The sequence below is a fragment of the Rhododendron vialii genome, chromosome 10a, assembly GCF_030253575.1.
Source record: "Rhododendron vialii isolate Sample 1 chromosome 10a, ASM3025357v1".
Classification (NCBI taxonomy): domain Eukaryota; kingdom Viridiplantae; phylum Streptophyta; class Magnoliopsida; order Ericales; family Ericaceae; genus Rhododendron; species Rhododendron vialii.
Window position 1 is genome coordinate 9,725,234 of NC_080566.1, and position 22,348 is coordinate 9,747,581.

Genomic DNA, 22,348 nt, shown 5'->3' on the forward strand with positions numbered 1-22,348 from the left:
TTATTTCTACCGTTTAAAGTAAAACAAAGTTGGTTGTCTAAAGGACGAAAGCCCTTACTTGCATCTACAAATCCGACCAAGCCATATAATTATTTCCTTGGATACGATCACGGATTTTCGGATTATCATGCTTCAACTGACGTATTAGGCCCTACGCTTGGGGCGTTATTCCATAATATCGGAAGAAACGAAGCATTGACCTGTCCGATCAAGTTGTGGGGTACAAATTTGTGGTAAAAAGAGGGGGGGAAAAGTGAACCAAGTCACATCTGAATATCTGATCCGTGTTGGTGGTACAAAAATGTGTTACAAGACCTTCCAATAAGTAAATATCTAGTGTCTAAATTTGCCGTTCTTTAAAGAGTTGAGAATGCACCTTTTTCGTTTACAAACGCTTCATGAATTTTCAAAATGAGGATACAAATACACCCAAAATATTTGGAAAAAATGACGGAATTGTACAAATATTACAAATTTCTTTTGTCGTATAACTTTCTAGGTGAGTTCTTGCCATAGTCTTTTAAGTTTCATTGACTCAGGCTTCGTTCTTGTAAACTTACAAGTCTAAAACTTATTTCGGTATTTTTTACTTTTCGTAATTATTTATTTAGTTTTTCGTCGTAATTTTTGGACCAATATTGAAAAAATTCAAATAAGACAGCTGTTTAATAATTCTTTTGTCTTTAGTGTTTTTTTTTTCAGTCATAATTTTGTACTATTTAAACTTCCGTCATCCAGACGCATGATTAATCCAAAAAATATCACACGAGTCTAACATAAATTCAGAAAAGATGAACAAAACACACAAAACGAAGAAGAAAATTAAGTTAACAAGAACGGAGTGCCAACGTTACTTGCAGGATACAATTTTTATGAACATGAAACGCTATCATAGCTAGACGCCATTAAAGCTGAGATAGCTAATGCTAGTTAATAATCGTCGTAACGCCACTTCATTTAAATTTTAAACCTCTTTTACTACCAACCTACTATATATATAAACTCAACGTATAACCCCGGGAACATTCAAACTCATCTATAGATCCCTAACTCCAAAAAACCACAAGTCCAAACAAGGAAAAAAACGAAAAACAAAAAAAAGAAGGCACCATGGTGAAGCTAATTACCAACTTCTCGATCGTGGCCATCTTGCTCGTAGTGATCATCGCGATCGCGATGAAAGCCAGAGTTACCTCGGGTGACCCGTCAGCGAAGGAGATCCTCTCTGATGCTTACTACGAGACGTGCAAGAGTAAGGTTGGAAGGGATTGCGGAGTAACGATCGTGAGCGAGATGTTCTTCCAGAACGCTACCACCGACGCTCCGTGTTGCAGGAAGGTGCTGACAATGGGAAAGAACTGTCACGCTAATATGTTGGGGAAGATTTTGCAACAGTCTCCGTTCAAAGAAAACAAGGCTCTTGCATTGGACAGGAGTAGGGCAATATTGGCTAGATGTTCTTCAATGAAGAACTAAATTCGGTCGAACCAACTACGAATAAATGGCGGATAAAAAAAAAAAAAAACCCACAAAAAAAATGTGGGGCACAAGGGCGGCTGACAAATTTTCGTCTAGCGGTGATAAAAATGTATAAAAAAGACTTTGTATACGAAACACTACACAGAATGAGCATATTTGTTTTGGTAGATAGGTGAAAAAATGTATGAAATAGACTTTGTATAAAAAAAAAAAAAACACTATACAGAATGAGCATATATGTTTTGGTAGAAAACTAATCAGGCCTAATTTATTTTGTTTATTGAGCTTTATGACCAGCCTACTTATTAATTTGAGTGGTTTATCATTTATTCTTGACTTGTACTAATAATTCAGACAATATTAGAAATATTAAAAAAGAATTAAAAAATGTACAAAAATATATATAGAATTTTAGAGCAATATTTTGAACCCAGGGTTCGCTTGAAACCCCAAAATTACTAGTGGAGCCGCCCTTGGTGGGGCATAAACCCTAGGACATAAGTACCTGCTAGAGGCGGAACCTCAATGGGGCCGGTCAAATGGGATCACTTGACCCACTAGCCTCCAAAATTTTCTATTGCTAACTCATATTTTTTCATGAATTTTGCAAATTTGCTAGGAAATTTTGGCTCCGCCCATGCATAGTGGAGCTTGTGTGCAAGTGCTCAACAAACTATTGAGGAACCACGTAAAATATCTTTGTATCTTGCGTTCTTATTTTTTGTTCTTTTGATTATTCTTTTGCGCTTTGTGTGTTTGTTGGCCGAATCCAATTGATATAAATTCCAATGGATAAATGATGAGTATTGCTAGGCAATGTGAGCATCACCAATAAGGGGTTGGTTTAGTGGTAAGAAGTTGAACTTGGTTGGTCAAGGCCCCGGTTCAACTTCCCGTAGCCCTAATCGGGGCTAAATGTTGATATCTTTTCTATATTGCTTCTGATCAACTAGTGCTTGTCCATGTTAGAATAGGTCCAATGAATTCGACTTCAAGAACATATAGGAAATCTACAATAAAAATCATTCAATATAGATGTACTTCATATTAGAATGTATTTGAGGATGGTGGACATTGTTTTTGGGACTCGGGGATCCTGTAGGGTGGGCTGATTCGGCCGTCTATTTCGACAATGGATGGCTCGGATTTTAATTCAAGTAATGGGCGGTCCAAATCAATAGGAGCTAAATCCGAGCCCATCGGCGTCGAAATGGATGTCCGCATCAGCTGCCCTACAGGATCCCCGAGCCTTTTGAGGTATTATCTTCCTGCATATGGACCTACAAAACTCTCCTTCCAAATGCTGACATGGGAGTGAAAGTGATGGGGGTCGCTTAATTAACTGGCAATGGTCCAGTTCTTACCTTTTTCTGGCAGATTTCTTTTGATTTGTTCTTAATTTAATTTCCTCCCTACTGTCATTTTTCTGTTTTTACCTATTCATCTACAACTGCAGAAACTTCGGATTAGTAACTTTAGAAGGCTAAACTATCTCCCAGGTATCCTCTCTTTGACTTATTTTGTTTCTTGAAGTGAACATTGAAGGCATTAATTCATTTTGTAATCCTGTCTCAATGGTGCACACTAGTTTATTTTTCTCTTTTTTGACACCAGTACGACAAATATGACTAAAATGCTGCTCAGTTATCTCATATCTGCATTACAAGATGTGGGTATTATGTGTTATCTGTCCTTGTTATTTGAGGATGCTGGGAGGGTTATTTGATGTAGATTTAAACCTGTGCATTGTAGTTGTAAAGTGGATGCTCCCAGCTTTTCTTCGCAAGAATCGCAACATACTCCAACATTTTATTTACACGGGTAGCATCAGTAAAGTACTATGGCAGCCATTATGATTTTCCAGGTTTATGAGTTTGGAACCTTAGAAACACAGCATAGCATTATGATTAACAGAAATACATGAAAATTGCATGCAACTGTAGAAACCTTTTCACCCAATCGACATCTGCTCACCCTTTGTGAGACGGTGCCAAATGTTTATCTGATTCGGGTTGAATCCTGGAAGCTTCTTTCACAACGAAGCATGTTCTCCTGTGAGCAAGGAAATTATTATGATGAATAAATTGATTGATGAAATTATGAAAAAATATTCGTGGTAACCGTTGTTTTGTGGTTTCTGCTGAATCCTCTAGTGAGAAGTAGAGTACCTAAAGACAAGATACCAAATTGCTGGTGTGGGTTTGTCTGCATTGAGCAATATAAACATGAATCCTTATTTTCACTGGATATATCTATTGAAGGGTTTACTTGGTTGTTAACTTTAGAGCCTCAGAATTAGTCGAGGTGCATGGAAGCTGGCCCGAACATCTGGTTATCGGAAAAAAAATGAAGGGCCCCAGGTGAAGTAATATTTTAGTGCCATTTCTCTCTTTAGTCATTGGAAAGTATAAATTGGATCCAAGACTGAATGAGATTCTTTTTTTTTAGTGAAATTACTTACTTTTCAAGAGTGTCAAGACTCTAGAAATAGAGAACTTTACCCTGATCTTGTAGCCTTTGGTGTCACCTCTTGACTCTGCTGCTGAGGTTGGCTTAGCTGGAGATGGATGGGCACATATGAGTCATCCGTAATGCTGAAACCATAAGAATTTTGTGTGTTTGTAGAAATCGCTATCAAATTGCTTGCTCCATAAACCTGCCCCAATAGGCCTTTCTTTAGTCAGGAACCAACTTACAAGCTATGCATGCACAGATGCACTGGTATGAGTTTTGCCAAGAATGTGAGAATATCGAGTTCGTTGATTAACCAAGTACCTTCTTATACAATTCCATGTTTTCTTGACGGATGAGGTTTACCTTCTCGTAAAGTTCTGCATTTTCTCGAGTCATAAGGTGTCCCTATAATGAATCAAGAAACGATTAGTTTATACAACTCGCACTATCCTTGAACAAAATGGTTGCTTAACAGATATCAGTTGGAGCCTTGGAGGGACCTTTCGGTTTTGCTCTTGTATCTCATCTGTTAGAATCTTGTCCTGTTGAAGTTAGAAAACCAAAAAAACGTCGTTAAGTATGAAGGTCTTCATCATAAATGGTCACGATTTCGAAGACAGGATTAGTAGTGACCTTTTTCATGCGGACACCTCGCAAACCCATCTCCAGTTGGCTCTCTAGATTTTGTAGATCTTTGGCAGTCAAACCGTATAGCTCTTGTCCCATCAACTGCCTGTCTCATACAATGACAATCTATTTATTTTGTTACTTTCAGGCAGCCCCGGATATTTCGGTATTTCAATTACTTTTAATTGAATTCAGTATTTTAGAGATTTAAATCATAAACAATAAAATTTGCGAGAGTTCTGCGTGTGATTTGTTATTGGAGCATAAGTTAGAACGTGGTTCCGCTTGCATGTGATAAATTCTTTGTGCTCTTATATAGCAAATTATCCTAGGGATATTTATCTTTCTCTATACGTATCTTATCTTACGTAGAGAGAGAGAGAGAGAGAGAGAGAGAGAGGGGGGGGGGGGGGGAAAGAGAAGGAAAAAAAAACTAAGGTGCAGGGCTGTTCTTCACGAAATTATTCAAGGTACCTAGAAAACTTGTAAATTTATGGTATTTTTATTGAAGGTTCATTAGTGTGTCTGATATATGGTGTTAAATTTTCATAATTTTTCGAAAGGTGTAGAAAAATATAAAAATCATAAACCTAACTATGGTCAGGATCCTATTGTTTAGGAGATAGCTTACAGAGCTGCGTCTTTTATCAATTTTTTTTATAATTAAGCGATCCTCCTGATTATGGGCCCTTATGAGTTTGAAATATTGATAAGTTGGTGATGTTTTGGCGTTGGAATTACTAAAAAGTATTAAGTATTCGATTTTTAATGAATTTTCGAACACCAAACGTTCTGCTGGAAATTGTGCTTCGCTGCACAAAAATTCTAAGTTTGGAGGTGATTTTGACTAGGTTTCTTTATTGTGAAAAATTGGGAAAAATCAGAGATGAACATTGGTGTGTACCAAATTTAGGGTTTATTAGATGCATATTCTAAGTTTGGCGGATTTTACAAGTTGATGCGTCCCTGCTGAGTTTTGTATTTGCTGCATTGACACATTTTGTGAAAATAGTCATATCTTTTAGCTCGGGTATCGGATTAGCGCACGGGTTATTGATTCTGAAACTAGACTCGTATGTCTTTCGAAATATGTGAAGGTCGTGGCTTAGTTTATGCCAGGTTAAATCAGTTTTTGATTTGAAGTTGATGGACGTGCAGAATCTGTGATTTCGGACAGATTTTTGTGTAATTTTGGACGAGCATAACTTTATCGTCCGGACTCCGTTTTTAGCAAATTTTATATCAAAATTCATGTACCGGAGGTTTAGTTTCTAATGGTGGTAGTCTCATGACCTAATTTTAAATCAGTAGGAAGTTATGGTCAGAATACGATAGGATGGTTATGATTTTCAAACCGATTTTAAGAGTTATGTCATATTTATACTCTTACGTTTGATTGGGGACATATTTGTATTCGTTGGGTATTGTCTAATACCTTATTAGTTTTTTAATTTGGTATCAAATGGTTGTTAAATGGTTTAGGAGGTGTTGGTGGTCTTGTTAACCTTTTTGACACTTGTTAGCATGGTAAATATATTATGGGGTGTATCATATATTTACTTAAACATTCGAAGGGATTTATATGCTAATAGGAGTTAGCTTGTGATTAGGTAATGAGCTGGTCAAATGGGAGGTGCCGAAACCGTAAGTTTGGTGTATCTCGGTCGATATAAAGGTGAGTGTGTTTGATATGATTTTTCTCCATATAATACTGTTGTGGTGGTGGGTGTATATCTTGCTAATCGTAGTTAGCTTTTGATATGGTTATCCTTACTGAGATATTGCTGTAGTGGTGAGTGTATATCATGTTATTGTTGTTTAGCTTTGATATGTTGTGAATGTGTGCGTGTGAGTCACACCATGTCGTAAGCCATATCGTTCAATGGACGATGGTTGGGAGCATGGTGTGAGGGACATGAGATTTGGTTGTGTTATGCGTATTTGATGAAAATACATACTGATGGGTGTTGATTGAACCGCCGAAAGTTAACGTGTTAGGCATACCATGTCATATGCCATGCCGGCTAATTGTCGGTGGATGGGAGCATGGTATGTGGGACACCTTATCTTGGGTTCATGGGATATGGTAGACGTGCCACTGCATGTGATATGATTACATTCATATTGTTATGCATTGATTATTATTGCTCAGTTGGGTGGATATCTTGATTATAATTGTTATATACATTATAGTATTTCAGTTACATTGGTGATGTATATTCATGTTGATATTCCTTCGGGTATTGTGGCATTATGTTGAGTATTTCTATATCTCACATACTCTGGCTTTCCTTTTTGGTCTGCTAGGTAGTAGGTTATTTAGAGTGGGTCCACTACCAGTCGTCGTGTTGAGATGTTTTGCTAGCGCCAGGTGGGGTTTTGGTTATGATGTTGTGGAGAGCCTTAGCTGGTGCAGAACTTAATTTGTAAGGAGTTGTGGCTAAGGATAGTTAAAGCTTTTAAATTGTATAGGCTGTAATTAAGTTTGGTCGATGGCTGGCGTTCTGTTTGAGATTTGCCTTGGACTTTGTGGATGGTCGAGTTTATTGTAGGTGATTGATGAAGATGGTTTATTCAAGTTGTAAGTAAGTTGTCGATGGATGTGTTGAAGTATAGAAATTTTAAAGTACTATAATACAGATGTTGTTGCTTAGGTATAATCGATGTTGTAGTTGGTTGGTCAATACGTTGACTCATTTTTATGTTAAGGTGATAAGTCTTCCCCTGGGTGTTTATTCTGACAGGTTATGAGGTGTGATTTGGTCTTCTGTGTAGAATGTCACGTGACTGCGTTGACTCGGACCCACTTTGAGTGCCGTTTGTGGGGCGGGGTGTGACATCTTAGGTGTCTTGAAGAGATAAGGGAAGCACTTTTTCATTATTCGTCCAGAGAAGTCTAGGAATCCTCTTTCTCTTTCTGCCATTTCGATAATCTCATTGCTTGTTAATCATTTCTTGTTCTCAGATTTAGGAGGAAACGACTAGATGTCTCAATTATGATGCGACCAAATCAAGGATTGGACTTCATGAGAGAGAATTCCTAAAGGGAATACAAAGAGTATAAGCTCTAATATGACGCAACCAAATCAAGGATGGGATTTCAGAAGAGAGAAAATCCCAAAATGTGATAGAAGAATCTAAGCTCTAATATTTGTTCTTTTAAAATGATCAAAAATAACTTATGAGGAGTCTAGACACCTATCTATAGACTCACTAGCACTGGAGGACAAAAATGAATTAAAGACTAAAATAGACTGCATCAATCAACTGAAAAAAGCAAAAAATCAACGTGCCATAAATAAGGCAATGTTTAGGGATAACCTTTGAAAAAATGTGGGCAGAATTATAGTATATAATATCTTGAGAAGCAGAGGCATGTCCACCAGCTTTGGGTATCAATTTCTAACACATATCAAGCAGGGTCATGACACTACATGCTCTGGACACGAGCCAACTATGCTTAATTACATTCCCAATTTTGTTTATTTTATGTGTATTAGTGGGACGTGTTTGGGACGCTACGATTTGTTGAGCACACAATGGGGACACAACAGGATCTTATAGACTTGCTTCGTTAATGAATCTTATTCCGTGAATTTAATATCTTCATAATGTTAATAATATCTGTCTTATACCATAGTTTGTATGAATGTACAGTATAATTAAAGTAAACGAGTTCCAACGAGTTCATGTTCTGATATTTGTATGATATACGTGTCGTGCCAATGTTTCTGTGTTCGTGCCTCAAACAATATAGTAGTCAGATCTTGAATTACTGAAGTTTGTTAGATGATCTTGTTATCAGTTATAGCCAAAGCTTCTATGTTTTGCTTAGGAATGTTTGGTGTAATTACATAACATGACCTGAAGTGGTGACATTACTAGCCGGTGAGGACATGGCAAATGTGGTACAACAAAAGATGTTGACTGGTACAATATTGTGAGAGGTTGCTGTGTCAATATGAGTCTCTTTCTCTTGTCAGAGGTTTTTAAGAAAGGTGCGAGTCATTGAACAAATCTATACAGTTAAATTGAAGTCTTACTTGAGTAGTTCTAATCCTTTCCTTTTTCGGCCAAATGGTGCTTGAAGACTAGACTACAATTTAGTAGGTGTTTGAGAATGTATGTTGGTATTACTGAATAAAAGAGTGAATATTATCATTGTTTCTTCTTCTTCTTCTTGTATTTCAACCAGAGCAGTATGGGAAAAATACGAGAGCAACAATTTGAATGGTTTGTTGAAAAAATCACGATGACCTTGTTTCAAGTCCATTGGCTTTTAACCTGTTGTTTTGATTGTAACAAAATCACAGCATTTCTGACTTGAGAGTCTCTTCAAATATGGATATTAAAATGCTTTTATTTCCTATTTGTCCTGCTTTTTTGTCTATGTATTTTATTGTACCTAGTCTCTCTATTGGGTCTACCGAATTGTGTTTGGCCTTTGGACCATTCCTTTGTAAGCTAAGGTTGTTGGTTGTCAAGTATGTTACAGGAAGAAAGCTAAACTGAGGACTCAAGTAAGCCTATCAGATAAACCTGTCTAAGGCTAGTAATGCCGCAAGCTAATCAGGCCTATGAATTTGTCGACTGACAGTAGAACCTTCATCGTTGTGTACAGGTTGCAATCGTTTTCTTTTTGTTTGAGTACTTTTGCAATGCCACCGAGTGTCTGCTGCAGTTATTATTTCTCCATTATCTTCTTTGATAATTGTCTCAGATATGATGGGGATAAATAGCAGAGAAGTTATAAACCATGCTATCGACATAGCGAACTCTTCTATGGAAGTAGTGCTGTTAATTACCGTTTCAATTACTACCTTGTCATTTGAAAGTAAGTATTTCCCGGCTAAAGGTGAAGGATTTACCGATGGTTTTCTTCCAAGTTGTGTAATTGTTGCCTCAAGATTGCTGCTTCCCTTTGCCAAAACTAGCACGTATGGTGGCAAAAATTAAGTACAACTACATACAAAAGAATTAGATACTCTACAGCATCATGACTAACTTCTATTTGATATGCATGTAGCACAACAGTGAAACAGAGGGATATTGTAGCATGGTAGGAAAAGATACGGTTACAGAAGAAGTAAGCCAAGCGACTAAAACAATGCATTCTCTAAGGTAATTCGACCTTTAACGGGTTTAGAATCACTTCGTCATTATGTTAATTGTATCCGATGAAAATTGGGCATCCTTTTTTATTTTGAAAATCTATTTAGAATCCATTATCCCCAGATTTGGTGAATTTGGGGAGCGAGGATTGGAAAGAATTCGTGGCCCTGTCCAGTGATGCACGTTAACATCTCAAAATCTGTAATAATAAATTTTCTTTCATTTCATGGCGTAATCCTACCCTACTTTTACCGATTTTGAGTTCTGTATACCTTCAATAACTTGTGGGATACTTCCCACGTAATCTGGATTGATCTCAGTTACATTGACTGACATATAAATTTGTTTACTTGTAGTGATCTTTTCATATAGTTGACAATACAAATGTGTCCCTATAAGGGCTTAGTAGTATTGATCTTGATGCTCACTCTGCCTAGACAAGATTGTACCACTGTTGTGCTTTTCAAGTGTTTTTTTCCCTTGCTTGAACTACTTTACAAGTTATTTCAGTTCATCCCTTCCCCTTGACCTTTGATTCTCTACTGCTTGCTCCTATCAATCATTCGTAATACAATTACGACAATGAAAAATTGTGTTCATGTTAAGTCGTAAAGGGGAAATGGGTTCAAATTATGTGTATGTATAGCATTGTGTGTGTGTGTGTGTGTGTGTGAAGCTATGCTTACCAACACTCCCATCATGTGCAATTCTAATTATATAGAGAATTCGACAAGATGAATGCATGAACTAAATCAAACAAATTTCAGACGAATGTATAGACAGGTAGGATCCACAAGTTGCTGATATAGTGATATATAGGTTTTGTCTCGAGAAGTAATCTGGTGGCACATCCAAATTTATCTTGAGAAGTTATCCAGCGACACATCCAAATTTGTCTTAGGGTGTTTGTTTATTTCAGAAATACTACAGAGTCAAGACAAACTAATTGTCTTTTAATGTATCTATGTCAATGATTTTGTTGTCATTCATAGGCTTTTCGGAACATAAACGGTGTAGACTATTCATGTATGGTACTCTTTTGCTCTTGCAAACGATTAGACATGAACTTATTTACTTGCCTTCATAGAAACAACATTCTAATTATGTGAGGTATGGAAGTAAAGAATTCTTTTGACTTAGAGTACTCATGTGGATAATTAGCTTAGATAAAGTCAAGTTGTCATGTTGCATGCTTCAATCTTTAGATGGTTAATGTGTAGGTTATGGAGTTATGCTTCCTTGATCAAAAGTTTCATCGATCCTTCAACCTACTATTATCGCCAGTGGCAGATGCAAAATTTGTACATAGTGGGGGCCCGAACCAATGTATGAGTCCCTATAATAACGTAAAGTAGTACATCTTTTTTTAGAGGCACTAGGCATGTATGTATGTCCAATAAATTTTCAGCACTGATGCTGGAAAGATCAAAGACAAAAAAAAGTTAGAAATGCAGTGTCAGTTTCTTCCAGAGAGGGAGATATAGGGTGATTAAAGAAAGTGTACCTTGACTTCTGATGCTTGATTATGTAGTTGATGATGCTCCTCTTTGGATTTGTTGTATCTTTCAATTACTGACTTCAAGCTGGCGAAGTAAACACCGAAGTGATTATATTCTTTTCAATTGTTCTATAGTGTCTAATACACAAGTAATGGCGTGCATAATGCAGAGCAATGCGCATACACATATAGAGATGAAAGGTATGACGCGAAAATAATCACTTTGTCTCTAATAACTGCTTAAGTTGTTAAAATCTATGCATTTGGGGATGCAACCTTTGAAATCCAGTTGATCGTTTCTAGATCGGGATATATAGTTTTGCATATCCTTGTGGTGGTTGACTTAAGATGCAACTATATGGTGCAATAAATGGATAGGTATGATGGAAACAGTTTCCTAAGATGGCAGGAGGAATATTGTGATGGGAATATGAGATCCACCCAAGGAGAGGCTTGAATCTAATTAGCTAGTCGGTATGGCAATAGCTTACCAAGGCAATGATCAATGTAGCTGGTCATGGTCATATAAGAGAATGGATCAGATTTTGGTTCAAATATATAGACCTGAAAACCAAATGTGGTTTTGGAAGTCAATTTTCAGCTATTTAGTTACAATTCCTAGTACTTCCCCAAACAAGTGTCAATTGTGTTTCGTGTTGCTCTTTCTTGTCTTAAGGTTAGCGTCAATTGTCAATGATTGTACTTTAAAGCCTTCCATGTACCTAACACGTTCTCCAAAGATCATGGTACGTATTTGGTATCAAAAAACTCATGACACTAACGAGGTTTTTTGAAATGCCAGTAGTTGTAGCTGTGGCGAGAGCCCATGCACCTTGCACCCTCTTTTGCAGCGAAAAACAAGCAATTTATTAATCTCAGACATAGTACAATAGCAGATTAGAAGGAAAAAATAAGCAATTCATTGCTTGTGAGTGTGTACTTGCGTGTGCTGATAGGCGCGTGTATCATAGATATAAGTGCCTAAGTAGGGCATATTAGCGCGTTAGAGGCGCGGTTTATTCTATTTTTCACTTGATGCCATGCTTTGTCTTGTTTTTGTGTTTTTATTAGTTTCGCAGGAAGTAAGGCGGTTATTGTGCCAAGTTTGGATTGCGAGGCCTTGAGGCCGTGTCAGACATCGCCATGGGAAGTCGTGACGGAGGCGTGAGGCGTCGGGTGACGTGATGGACACGTCGGGCGCCAAAAAGTGCATGCAAGCACAAAATTCTCACTAAAGTAGGCGGTAGGGCTACAGCTCAGAAGTGTAGCCCTACGGAGTGCACTAGCTGGGGAACAGAGAAACCCGTAGCCCTACAGCTATTCTTTGTAGGGCTACCGAAGGTTTTAACGGGAAAAATTGTATTTCAATTATTTTTAATTCTAGACTTTGGGGATTAATATAAATACCTCCCCAGACTTTGTTTTTAGGGTAAGAACATTACGTAGCAACTTTTTCTTACGTTCTTTTTCTTCCAGAGCTCTTTTCTTTTGATGTTTTCAAGTTTTGTTCAAGTACTCGCACTTCGGTAACTCGTATTAATTTTCGTCCTTCATTAAAGTTGTTCGTTGGAACTTGTTTTATCTATTTCTTCTGTTTGTTTTATATTCGGAGGCATGATTAATTGTAGGGTTTCTTTCTTTTTATTTTTAATAATGAGTGAGTAGCTTTTCTGAGGCTTGGTTGCTGGGTAAAGGCGCGCCACGACCCAATTAAGATTCGTCTCACAATTTTCTGCACATTAATTTAATTAAATAATTTAGTTGGTGAAAACTACGTCTGTTGGACGAATCCGAGGCATTGCCAGGGCTCATGTGAGCAGGAACGGGGGACCAAAACCTGTTTGCTGCTGTGTACGGGACCGGCAACCATAGGATTCGCATCTTTCGGAGTTTCCAATCCTCCCTAAATTTAACAGTTTTTAGAACTTTGAAAAGCGAGCGGATTCTGATTGGGTAGCGATCGTCGGATTCCCTACGACCATGCCTCTCTTTTTAATTATTTGAGCAAGTTATCTGTTAGTATTAGTTAAATCAATCAACCAAAAGATTAGGGGTGGCTACCTAAGAGCTAATTTTAATTTTACAACCCGAGGTTCCATAACACACACATCACGTCCTTAGTGGATTCGACTCCGGTCTTACCGGGTATTGTGCTATATCGGTCTCAGCCCTACGCTTGGGGCAACCCATTATTTTAGATCTAGGAATCGGTCAAGCATGTGCACTGAGGAAAAATAAAAGAAAGGCATAGATCAACCACGACAGACCCCACCCCTCTTAGTGAGGGAACACATAATTTATTTTTTCCTATTTTCGATTTACTTTAGGAGTTTCATCGAAATCCAAAATTTGACGGGTATTAGATCCTTTCTGCTGAGATTCATCTTCATCACACATCTTTGTATTTCATGAAAATTAGTTAGATCAATAAAGCATATAGTTTAGAACTTATATAACTTCTTTATTATTCCCTTTCGCTCACTTCTATTGTTTATTTGGGGTTGTGATGAATATGAAAGTCAAACGGTGGTCAGATGAAGCAGCTTCATCTAATGATGATACAAGAAGGCATATGGTAGGTTATACAGTAGAGGAGAAAGAATGGAACAGAATCATGTCCACTATTGACGATTCTATTCAACTCGACATTGATGGTATCCTCTACAAAGTCAAGGTTAGGGAAGAACCTCTTGCGTTTGGTGTTAAGGTTCGGAATAGGTCTGGTCAGAATACTAGTGTTGATAAAGAGGTCAGCGAAGGAGAGATGGCGGTCAACGTGGAAGATATGGTAGATAATTCATCTAATAATCGGGCTGAGGATGTGAATGGTGAAAATAAGGAGGCCGTAGTTGAGACAAATCCTAGGGATGATGAACCGTTCGACTTCGATGTAGACAAAGCTGTGTTGGAAAATGAGATGAAAATTGTTGAGGAGGTGGCAGAAACAAATGTGGAAGCTGAAAAGGCTATTGGGGCAAAAGAGAGAGCTTTACAGCTAATAAATGTAAGCATGCAAGAATGTAATGATAAGACAGCTAATTCTTCTTCGGGAGTTAAGGCATCAGCTTGGGGACGTGGAAAGGTCATGGATAGTATGAGAGTGATGGCAACAAATAACACTACACTCAATATCAATTTGGACCCACTAACTTTTGTAAGGCTGAATACGTTGATAAGCCCACAATTGTGGTTATACTCAGGCTTATCTCGCTCATTTTTGGTACGCGCGCGCGTATAACTCTATGTTTTTGAATGATATTGCGCGAAAGGTGAGTTTTTGGTGTTTACAGGTTCTTTTCATTAATAAGGCGGATTATACGCCGTGAACTTTTTCCATTGTGAATCGGGGACCCGGGAGGTATAAATGCATCGATAGCGGAGTCCGGAGGAGCTGTGTCGAAGCCCCGGAGAGTTTGGAGAAGCCCAGAAGAAGCTGAAAAAGTTTCATAGAAAAGGAAGTTCTACCAGTAAGAGATCAATGCCTACCGGTATAATCCCATTCCTACCGGTAGGAGGGCCTGCTCTACTGGTCCAACGCCTGATCAGAGAGGTCACAAATTTGCATCATTCAAGTTCTACCGGTAGGAGATCAATGCCTACCGGTAGGAAGCCAGATTGTTCAGTGTCCCCCTTTTGCTCGAAATCGTTCTACCGGTAGGAGATCAATGCCTACCGGTAGGAATCCCCAGTTTCTGCAGATTCTTATTTTCTTTTTGTTTTTCTTTTGTAACTTTAAAGGGGTGCTATAAATACCCTCTTGCACGTTTTTTAGGGGGATGTTATGTTATTGGACATGAGCTCTTTCTCTCTCTACCGCCTCTTCTCACCAACTCTTTTCTCCCTCATTAATGGAGCATTGATTTGGGGATTTGGAGGGTGATTGCTTTCATTAATGTTGTAAGTTCCTTCGGGATCCTTATTAATCTAGTTTTTCTTTCTGTTTTTAGCATGATTTCATGTTCTCTCATCCGAACCCTAATCCATATCACTTCTCCTTTCATTATGTGTGAGTAGTGTAGCAAGGCTAGGTTATGGGATGATTAACATCCCGTAACCAGGGGTGTGGCTCGTTCTCCTCTCGAGAACTCATGTTTTCCAGCTTAAACATGGCAAGGACCTATTTTATGAATCAAAACTTTGAGGTGTTACTCTCTTGGATCAAATGTAGGCAAGGGTTAATCTTCTTGCCACATTTGATACCTAGAGCTATGTCCCTCCTTGTGTTTGTCTAAATGCTTAAAAAGGACCCCAAACATGTTTAACGCTTTCGTTAAAAAGAGAAGAATCGAGCTTATCCTTGCGTTACGGGTGTTAGTTATCCCTAAACCGAGCCTTTAGTTTAATCTCCAGTCAAAAAGCCGTAGTTAGGTTAAGTAGCCAGTTAACCAAATCTTTCAAGTTGGCCGTCTAAACGCCAAAGATCGGTTGGCGGTCCTAACGCTAAAACTCTCTACAAGCTAATCTTTGAAACTAGTTATGGATGCGCTCCCTGTGGATTCGACCCCGGACTTTCGGGTATTATGCTTTCAACCAACCTAGCCCTACGCTTGGGGTATTCTTATTACAACACACATTAAGGTCGCAAGCATTTTTGACGCTATTGCCGGGGAGCGCTTTCTTTTATAGCTCATCTTGGAGGTTCGCCAACCCATTGTAAGTATCTCGTTAATTTTTACTTTGTGTGATTTGTAATTAATCTAGTGGATACCTCTAACTTGAGCCTCTCAAACGTGAGGTGTAACGAAGTTAGAGTAAGTACAAATCACCTTTTCATTCATTGCTTTTCTTATCGAGGCAGCGGCATAGCCCCTCTTGTCTGTTTTCTTTATTCTTGTTGTCCATTGTTTCTCGAGAAGGGTTTTTCAAGTGTATGCGTGGTGGTCATCATGGAGCCTTTCGAAGCCCAACTTCTAAAAGGCTTCGTAGATCTTTTTCTCCTCCTCGACCCAAAACTCCTCGTCGGGTTCGAGCAAGGACACCACCACCCCAAAGAACTCCTTTTTTTCTGTAAGAACCCCTCATCGAGAAAGAATGGCCGGAAACGGTGAAGGCGAAATGCCACCGGTCGTGCCCGAAAGGACCATGAGTGACTACATGAATCCGGCCCGTTCTACTCCACGGCCCACTATAGTCCTTCTGGCCGCAATCGAGGCGAATACTTTCACCGTGAAAATGCATCACATTAACATGATGCCATCTTTTTATGGCAAAGACAAAGAATGCCTGTACACTCATATGCGGGCATTCGAGGAGTTGGTATCCACAATAGTGTCCACGCCCGCTCAACTTGAGTCCGCAAAGCTAAAACTCTTCCCATTTTCAGTAAAGGACAAAGCCAAGATTTGGTTGAACAATATGAGGCCCCAATCTTTGGCAAACTGGGTGGATTTGTCAAAGGCTTTCTACATGAAATTTTTTCCCCCTCATCTTACAAAGGAACTCATGCATCAAATCCAAACGTTTAAACAAAAAGAGGGGGAATCATTTTATCAATATTGGGAAAGGTACAAGGATTTGCTAAACTCCATCCCACATCATGGCCTCCCGACTTTTCAAAAGGTCAAGTACTTGTTAAAGGGATGTTTCTAAAGTACTCGACACCTTATGGATAGCATGTGTGCTGGTGGAGTTATGGCAAAAACCCCTGAAGCGGCGTGGGACTATTTTGAGGAATTGAAAAAACTCAAAACTGGGATTGCTCAGACCCCTCTGAAAAGAATGTGTTTAATCCGGCTCCGAGCAATCCCGGTAAATTCCAATTGAATGAGCAAAATGAGCTAGCCCACAAGGTCGCCCAGCTTTCCCGCCAAATTGAAACTTTACAACTTAACAAAGTCGCTGGGGTGGCCTCTGTGGCCAAGGCGGAAGACATTTGTGTTTTATGTGAAGTTGCAGGTCATGCTACGGGGGATTGGCAAATGCTCCCCGCCATCAAGGATATTCTTCAAGGAACCGGCCCATCGGAGGTCAATGCCGTTAATCAACGGTTTGACCCTTATTCTCAAACTTTCAATCCGGGGTGGAAGATGCATCCTAATTTCCGGTGGAGCGATTCTCAACCTCCCGGACCGCCACAAGTCCCACCGCCTCAACAACATCAAACTTTCCGGCTTTCTCAATCTCAAGGAGCGCCGAGGTTTTCTCAACATCAACAACCACCAGGGTTTGCACCTCCGGGACCTCCGCAAGGGCCAAATCAATTCCAACCTAAGAAACGGTCTCTGGAGGAGATTATGTCAACTTTCATGCAAAGCCAAACATCCCTCAACGAGCAAACCACTCAAACACTCGGGGAAATCAAGAATCAAATGGTGAAGTTGACTAATACGGTGGGAATTCTCCAACAAGAAAATGGGAAGCTTCCGACTCAACCCCAAGCAAATCCCAACGGAACTCATTTTCTGGGGAGCTCTTCGGTGCCTTCTCCCGAGCAAGCCAAGTCAATTATAACACTACGGAGTGGCAAGGAAATTGATACGGCCGTTGTCCCCACGCCTAGCAAGCCACGGGTTACGCCAATTGTTGTACAAGCGCCGGATGTTCTTATTGACTCACCAACCTCGGAGCCTTCTCCCGTTGGTGAGCAATCGGCAAAATCTCAGGAAGAAGAACCCAAGGCTCCTATTCCTCCAATTTCGGCCCCGTTTCCTCAACGTTTGAAAGCTCCGGCCCATGCCAACAACAACTCTGAGATCTATGAGCTTTTCAAGCAAGTGAGGATCAACATTCCGTTGGTGGATGCAGTCAAGCAAATCCCTACCTATGCCAAATTTCTCAAGGACTTATGCACTCAGAAGCGTAAGTTAAATGTTCACAAAAGGGTTTTGTTGACAGAGCAAGTGAGTTCTATTATTCAAACCAACGTGGTTCCTAAGTATAAAGATCCGGGGTGTCCCACTATTTCCATCACAATCGGAGGCATAAAGATCGAGAAAGCTCTCCTTGATTTGGGGGCTAGTGTGAACCTGCTCCCGTATGCCGTTTATGAGCAACTTGGATTGGGGGAGATGAGGCCAACATCCGTTACCCTTCAATTGGCCGACAGAAGCATTCGTGTCCCACGCGGGATGGTGGAGGATGTACTCGTGCAAGTGGATAACTTTATCTACCCGGTGGATTTTATTGTGTTGAATACATGCCCTGTACCCTCCTCGCAAGTGTCAACGTCGACTCCGGTCATTCTTGGGCGTCCATTCCTGGCCACTTCCAACGCTGTTATCCATTGCCGAAGCGGTTTGCTAAACCTCACTTTCGGCAACATGAGGATGGAGGTGAATGTGTTTAATATCGGCAGCCAAATGGGGGATGACGAGTGTGTTCATGAAGTCAATCTTATAGATTCTTTGGTCCAAGAGCACGTCGATACTTTCTTATACAAGGATCCGTCGGAAGTTTGCCTTACCGCTGAAGAGGATGCATTTCTAGATTCACCGGCGGTGGAGTACTTGTATTCTTTGCTCGACATGGAAGATGTGTGTGAGACGGCTGTTTGGTCCCCAAAATTTGAAGCGCTACCGCCGTTAGCAAGCAAGAGTCTCCCTTCAAGTGTGCAATTTCCAAAGCTTGAGTTAAAGGTTTTGCCCGATACTCTCAAGTATGCTTTCCTTGGGCCCGATGCCACTTTTCCCGTGGTGATTTCTTCTTCATTGAATGAGCATTAAGAATCGCGACTCTTGGAGGTATTGAAGCGGCGTCGCGTAGCTATTGGGTGGTCTATTGCTGATATTCAAGGAATTGATCCCTCCTTATGTACTCACCATATTTATCTCGAGGATGACATCAAACCTTCCCGTCAACCCCAACGCCGTTTAAATCCCATTATGAAAGAGGTGGTCAAAGCAGAAGTCTTGAAGTTGTTAGACGTTGGCATTATATACCCTATCGCTGATAGCAAATGGGTTAGCCCGATACAAGTTGTTCCGAAGAAATCTGGAGTCACGGTGGTAGCCAATGCCGATAATGAACTAGTGCCCACTCGGGTCTCCACCGGTTGGCGAGTTTGCATTGACTACAGGAAGCTCAACTCATGCACTCGCAAGGATCATTTCCCTCCCCTGTTTATTGATCAAATCCTCGAGCGTGTTGCCGGTCATGCTTTCTATTGCTTTCTCGATGGCTATTCGGGGTACAACCAAGTCGCGGTCTCTCTGGATGATCAGGAAAAGACCACTTTCACTTGCCCCTATGGGACGTTTGCATATAGGCGAATGCCATTTGGGTTGTGCAATGCTCCGGGCACTTTCGCCCGATGTATGTTGGGTATATTCAATGATATGGTGGAGCGCATTGTCGAAGTCTTCATGGATGATTTCTCGGTCTTCGAGACTCTTTTGAGAATTGTTTACTGAATTTGGACAAAGTGTTGGAGAGATGCGAGGAGAAAAATCTTGTGCTAAATTGGGAGAAATGCCATTTCATGGTTACACAGGGCAAAGCCAAAATCGACTTGATTGCCAATCTTCCAACGCCCAAGTGCGTAAAGGACATCCGCTCCTTCCTAGGCCATGCAGGGTTCTACCGGCGGTTCATTAAGGATTTCTCCGCCATATCGCGTCCCTTGTGTCATATTCTCTCTAAAGATGCTCCTTTTGAATGGACCAGCGCTTGCAATGAGGCTTTTCAGAAACAGAAATCGAGTCTTACTTCTCCTCCAATCGTGCAAACTCCGGATTGGGAACTCCCGTTTGAATTGATGTGCGATGCAAGTGATTATGCTGTGGGAGCCGTTCTTGGCCAGAGGAAGGATAAGCATCCTTATGTCATTTCCTATGCGAGCAAAACGCTGAATGACGCGCAAATGAACTACTCAACGACGGAAAAGGAGTTGCTCACAGTCGTCTTTGCTTTGGATAAATTTCGATCATACTTGGTGGGAACTCCTATCACAGTTTTCACTGATCATGCAGCCCTCAAGTACCTTTTTGCAAAGCAGGACGCAAAGGCTCGATTAATCCATTGGCTCTTATTGCTCCAGGAATTTAATCTCACTATCAAAGATAAGAAAGGAGTAGAGAATGTGGTAGCCGACCATTTGTCTCGGCTTGAGTTTGAGGACCGTAAGGCCAATCTCCCAATTGTCGACACCTTTCCCGATGAGCAACTTTTTGCTATTTCTTCTACCCTTTGGTACGCCGATATTGTCAACTACCTTGTAACTGGGCAACTTCCTAGCCAATGGAATGCACAAGATAGGAAGCGTTTTCTCATAGAGGTGAAAAGATTCGGCTTTGATGACCCTTATCTTTTTAAATTTTGCCCGGACCTCATTATCCGGCGTTGTGTTCCGGAGGAGGATCAACAAGGGATCTTGCAGTTTTGCCATTCCAAGGAGTGCAGTGGCCATTTTTCCCATACCAAGACCATTGCCAAGGTCCTCCAATGTGGTTTTTACTGGCCCACACTTCACAAGGATGCGTATTCCTTTTGTCAAACTTGTGAAGCTTGTCAGAAGTTGGGTGCAGTGACTCAGAGGAATATGATGCCCCTCACCAATATCCTTGTCGTTGAAGTGTTTGATTGCTGGGGGATTGATTTCATGGGGCCATTCCCCATGTCGTATGGTTTTCTCTACATTCTCCTCGCGGTGGACTATGTTTCCAAATGGGTGGAGGCCATCCCGACCAAGACCAGCGATCACAAGGTGGTGCTGGAATTTCTCAAGGAGAACATTTTGTCCCGGTTTGGCACACCAAAGGCCAATATAAATGATCAAGGCTCTCATTTCTGTAATCGGCCTTTCGAAGCGCTCATGAAGAAATATGGGATCACGCACAAGGTGTCCACCGCATACCACCCTCAGACCAATGGCCAAGCCGAGCTTGCAAACCGTGAGGTAAAACGCATTCTAGAAAAAACCGTTAATCCAAATCGCAAGGATTGGTCACTCCGTCTGACCGATGCCTTATGGGCATATCGTACCACGTATAAGACCGTTTTAGGCGCTTCGCCTTATCGGCTTGTATACGGTAAGGCATGCCACCTTCCGGTGGAGTCGGAGTATAAGGCCTATTGGGCCATCAAAGCTTTTTTCGATTGCGCGCCAGCGCAAACTCCAACTTAATGAACTAGAAGAAATCCGGAGGGATGCATACGATAATACGGACATTTACAAATCTAAGGTGAAGGATTTCCATGATAAGAACATCCAACGGAAAATTTTTGAAGTCGGTCAGAAAGTTTTTCTTTACAATTCAAAACTTCATCTTTTTCCAGGCAAGTTGCGGTCCCGTTGGGTTGGTCCTTATGTTGTACAAACCATTTTCCGCCATGGGGCAATTGAAGTTGTGAACCCTTCAAATGGAAATGCTTTCAAGCTTAACGGCCAGAGACTTAAGCCGTTTTTGGAAAATTTTGCAAGTAATGAAATAACGGAGGATTTGATCGCTCCGGTTTATGTGGATGATCCATTGGTTTGACTTTTCAAAAAAATGTTTTCACGGGGAGCTTTTGCGTACTTCTGGACTTAATTGTTTGGAAGGCCCGACCTTTTCGGAGGTACCCATCATTGACTTGGGTTTATAGCTTCGCATGCCGCTATTCAAACAAGGCTCGTGTTCCCAGCTCCGGTAAGTAAGGGCAAATCTTTTGTGGTCCGGTATAGCCACCTGTGTTTCGCTTAGGGTGTTGTCTATTTTGCTTTGCGACACCTTATGCGAACCATGGGCAGAAAAGTAGTACCCATTTAATCACGTGACGATTCGGTGGTTTACATACTTGTGCATAATAATTTTTGTGCCGGGCTACCATGAGCCGGAGGTACTAATGTCATTTGTCTCCTAGTAGGTAGTTGGTTCTTCAGTCTTTTGCAGGGTAACATGCTACCGCACTAGCCTTGGTAGTTTGGGTCTAAAAGCCAGGGTGAGTGAGGCATTCAGGAGCCCTAAGCATGAGTGCGACTCTGTGTCGCGGTTGTTAGCCCAAGAAAGCTCCGGCGATGGCTCTGTGCGACTAGCTATGGTTCTGATGGCGGGGCCGAAAGAGTGGGCCTTGGAAGCGGTTCCGATGACGAACGGTGGCATTGACAAAAAATCCTCCAACTTGGTCGAGGTATCAGGTGGTTGACATTCCACCCCGTCGGTACATTTTTGTTCTCCCTTCCTGTATTTTCCGTCTCTTTGCATCGAGGGCGCTGCATATTTCAAGTTGGGGGGGATTGATTATTTATGGTTTGCGTTTTCG

General features: G+C 40.6%; 2 protein-coding genes and 1 non-coding gene across 4 annotated transcripts in view; 1 reads left to right on the top strand and 2 right to left on the bottom strand.

Moving 5' to 3' along the window:
* Positions 1–1,021: 1,021 nt before the first annotated feature.
* Positions 1,022–1,525, top strand: LOC131303298 (uncharacterized). Its single transcript, XM_058330102.1, has one exon. The coding sequence runs from the start codon at positions 1,111–1,113 to the stop codon at positions 1,474–1,476; it is 366 nt and encodes a 121-aa protein (XP_058186085.1). The 5' UTR covers positions 1,022–1,110; the 3' UTR covers positions 1,477–1,525.
* Positions 1,526–2,215: 690 nt separating this feature from the next.
* The window catches only part of LOC131303297 (MADS-box transcription factor 23-like), a 32,028-nt gene continuing 11,895 nt past the window's right edge, over positions 2,216–22,348 (bottom strand). For both annotated transcript variants that reach the window (XM_058330100.1, XM_058330101.1), the window contains exons 3-9: positions 11,177–11,255; positions 9,429–9,490; positions 4,567–4,666; positions 4,434–4,475; positions 4,255–4,338; positions 3,981–4,135; positions 2,216–3,531 (exon numbers count right to left, since the gene is read on the bottom strand). In XM_058330100.1, the coding sequence (XP_058186083.1) occupies positions 3,450–3,531; positions 3,981–4,135; positions 4,255–4,338; positions 4,434–4,475; positions 4,567–4,666; positions 9,429–9,490; positions 11,177–11,255 (604 nt within the window). In that variant the 3' untranslated portion in view covers positions 2,216–3,449. The remainder of the gene's footprint in view (positions 3,532–3,980; positions 4,136–4,254; positions 4,339–4,433; positions 4,476–4,566; positions 4,667–9,428; positions 9,491–11,176; positions 11,256–22,348) is intronic.
* LOC131305769 (small nucleolar RNA R71) lies at positions 16,607–16,713 on the bottom strand. Its single transcript, XR_009193328.1, has one exon. It is a non-coding gene; the product is annotated as a small nucleolar RNA R71 (small nucleolar RNA).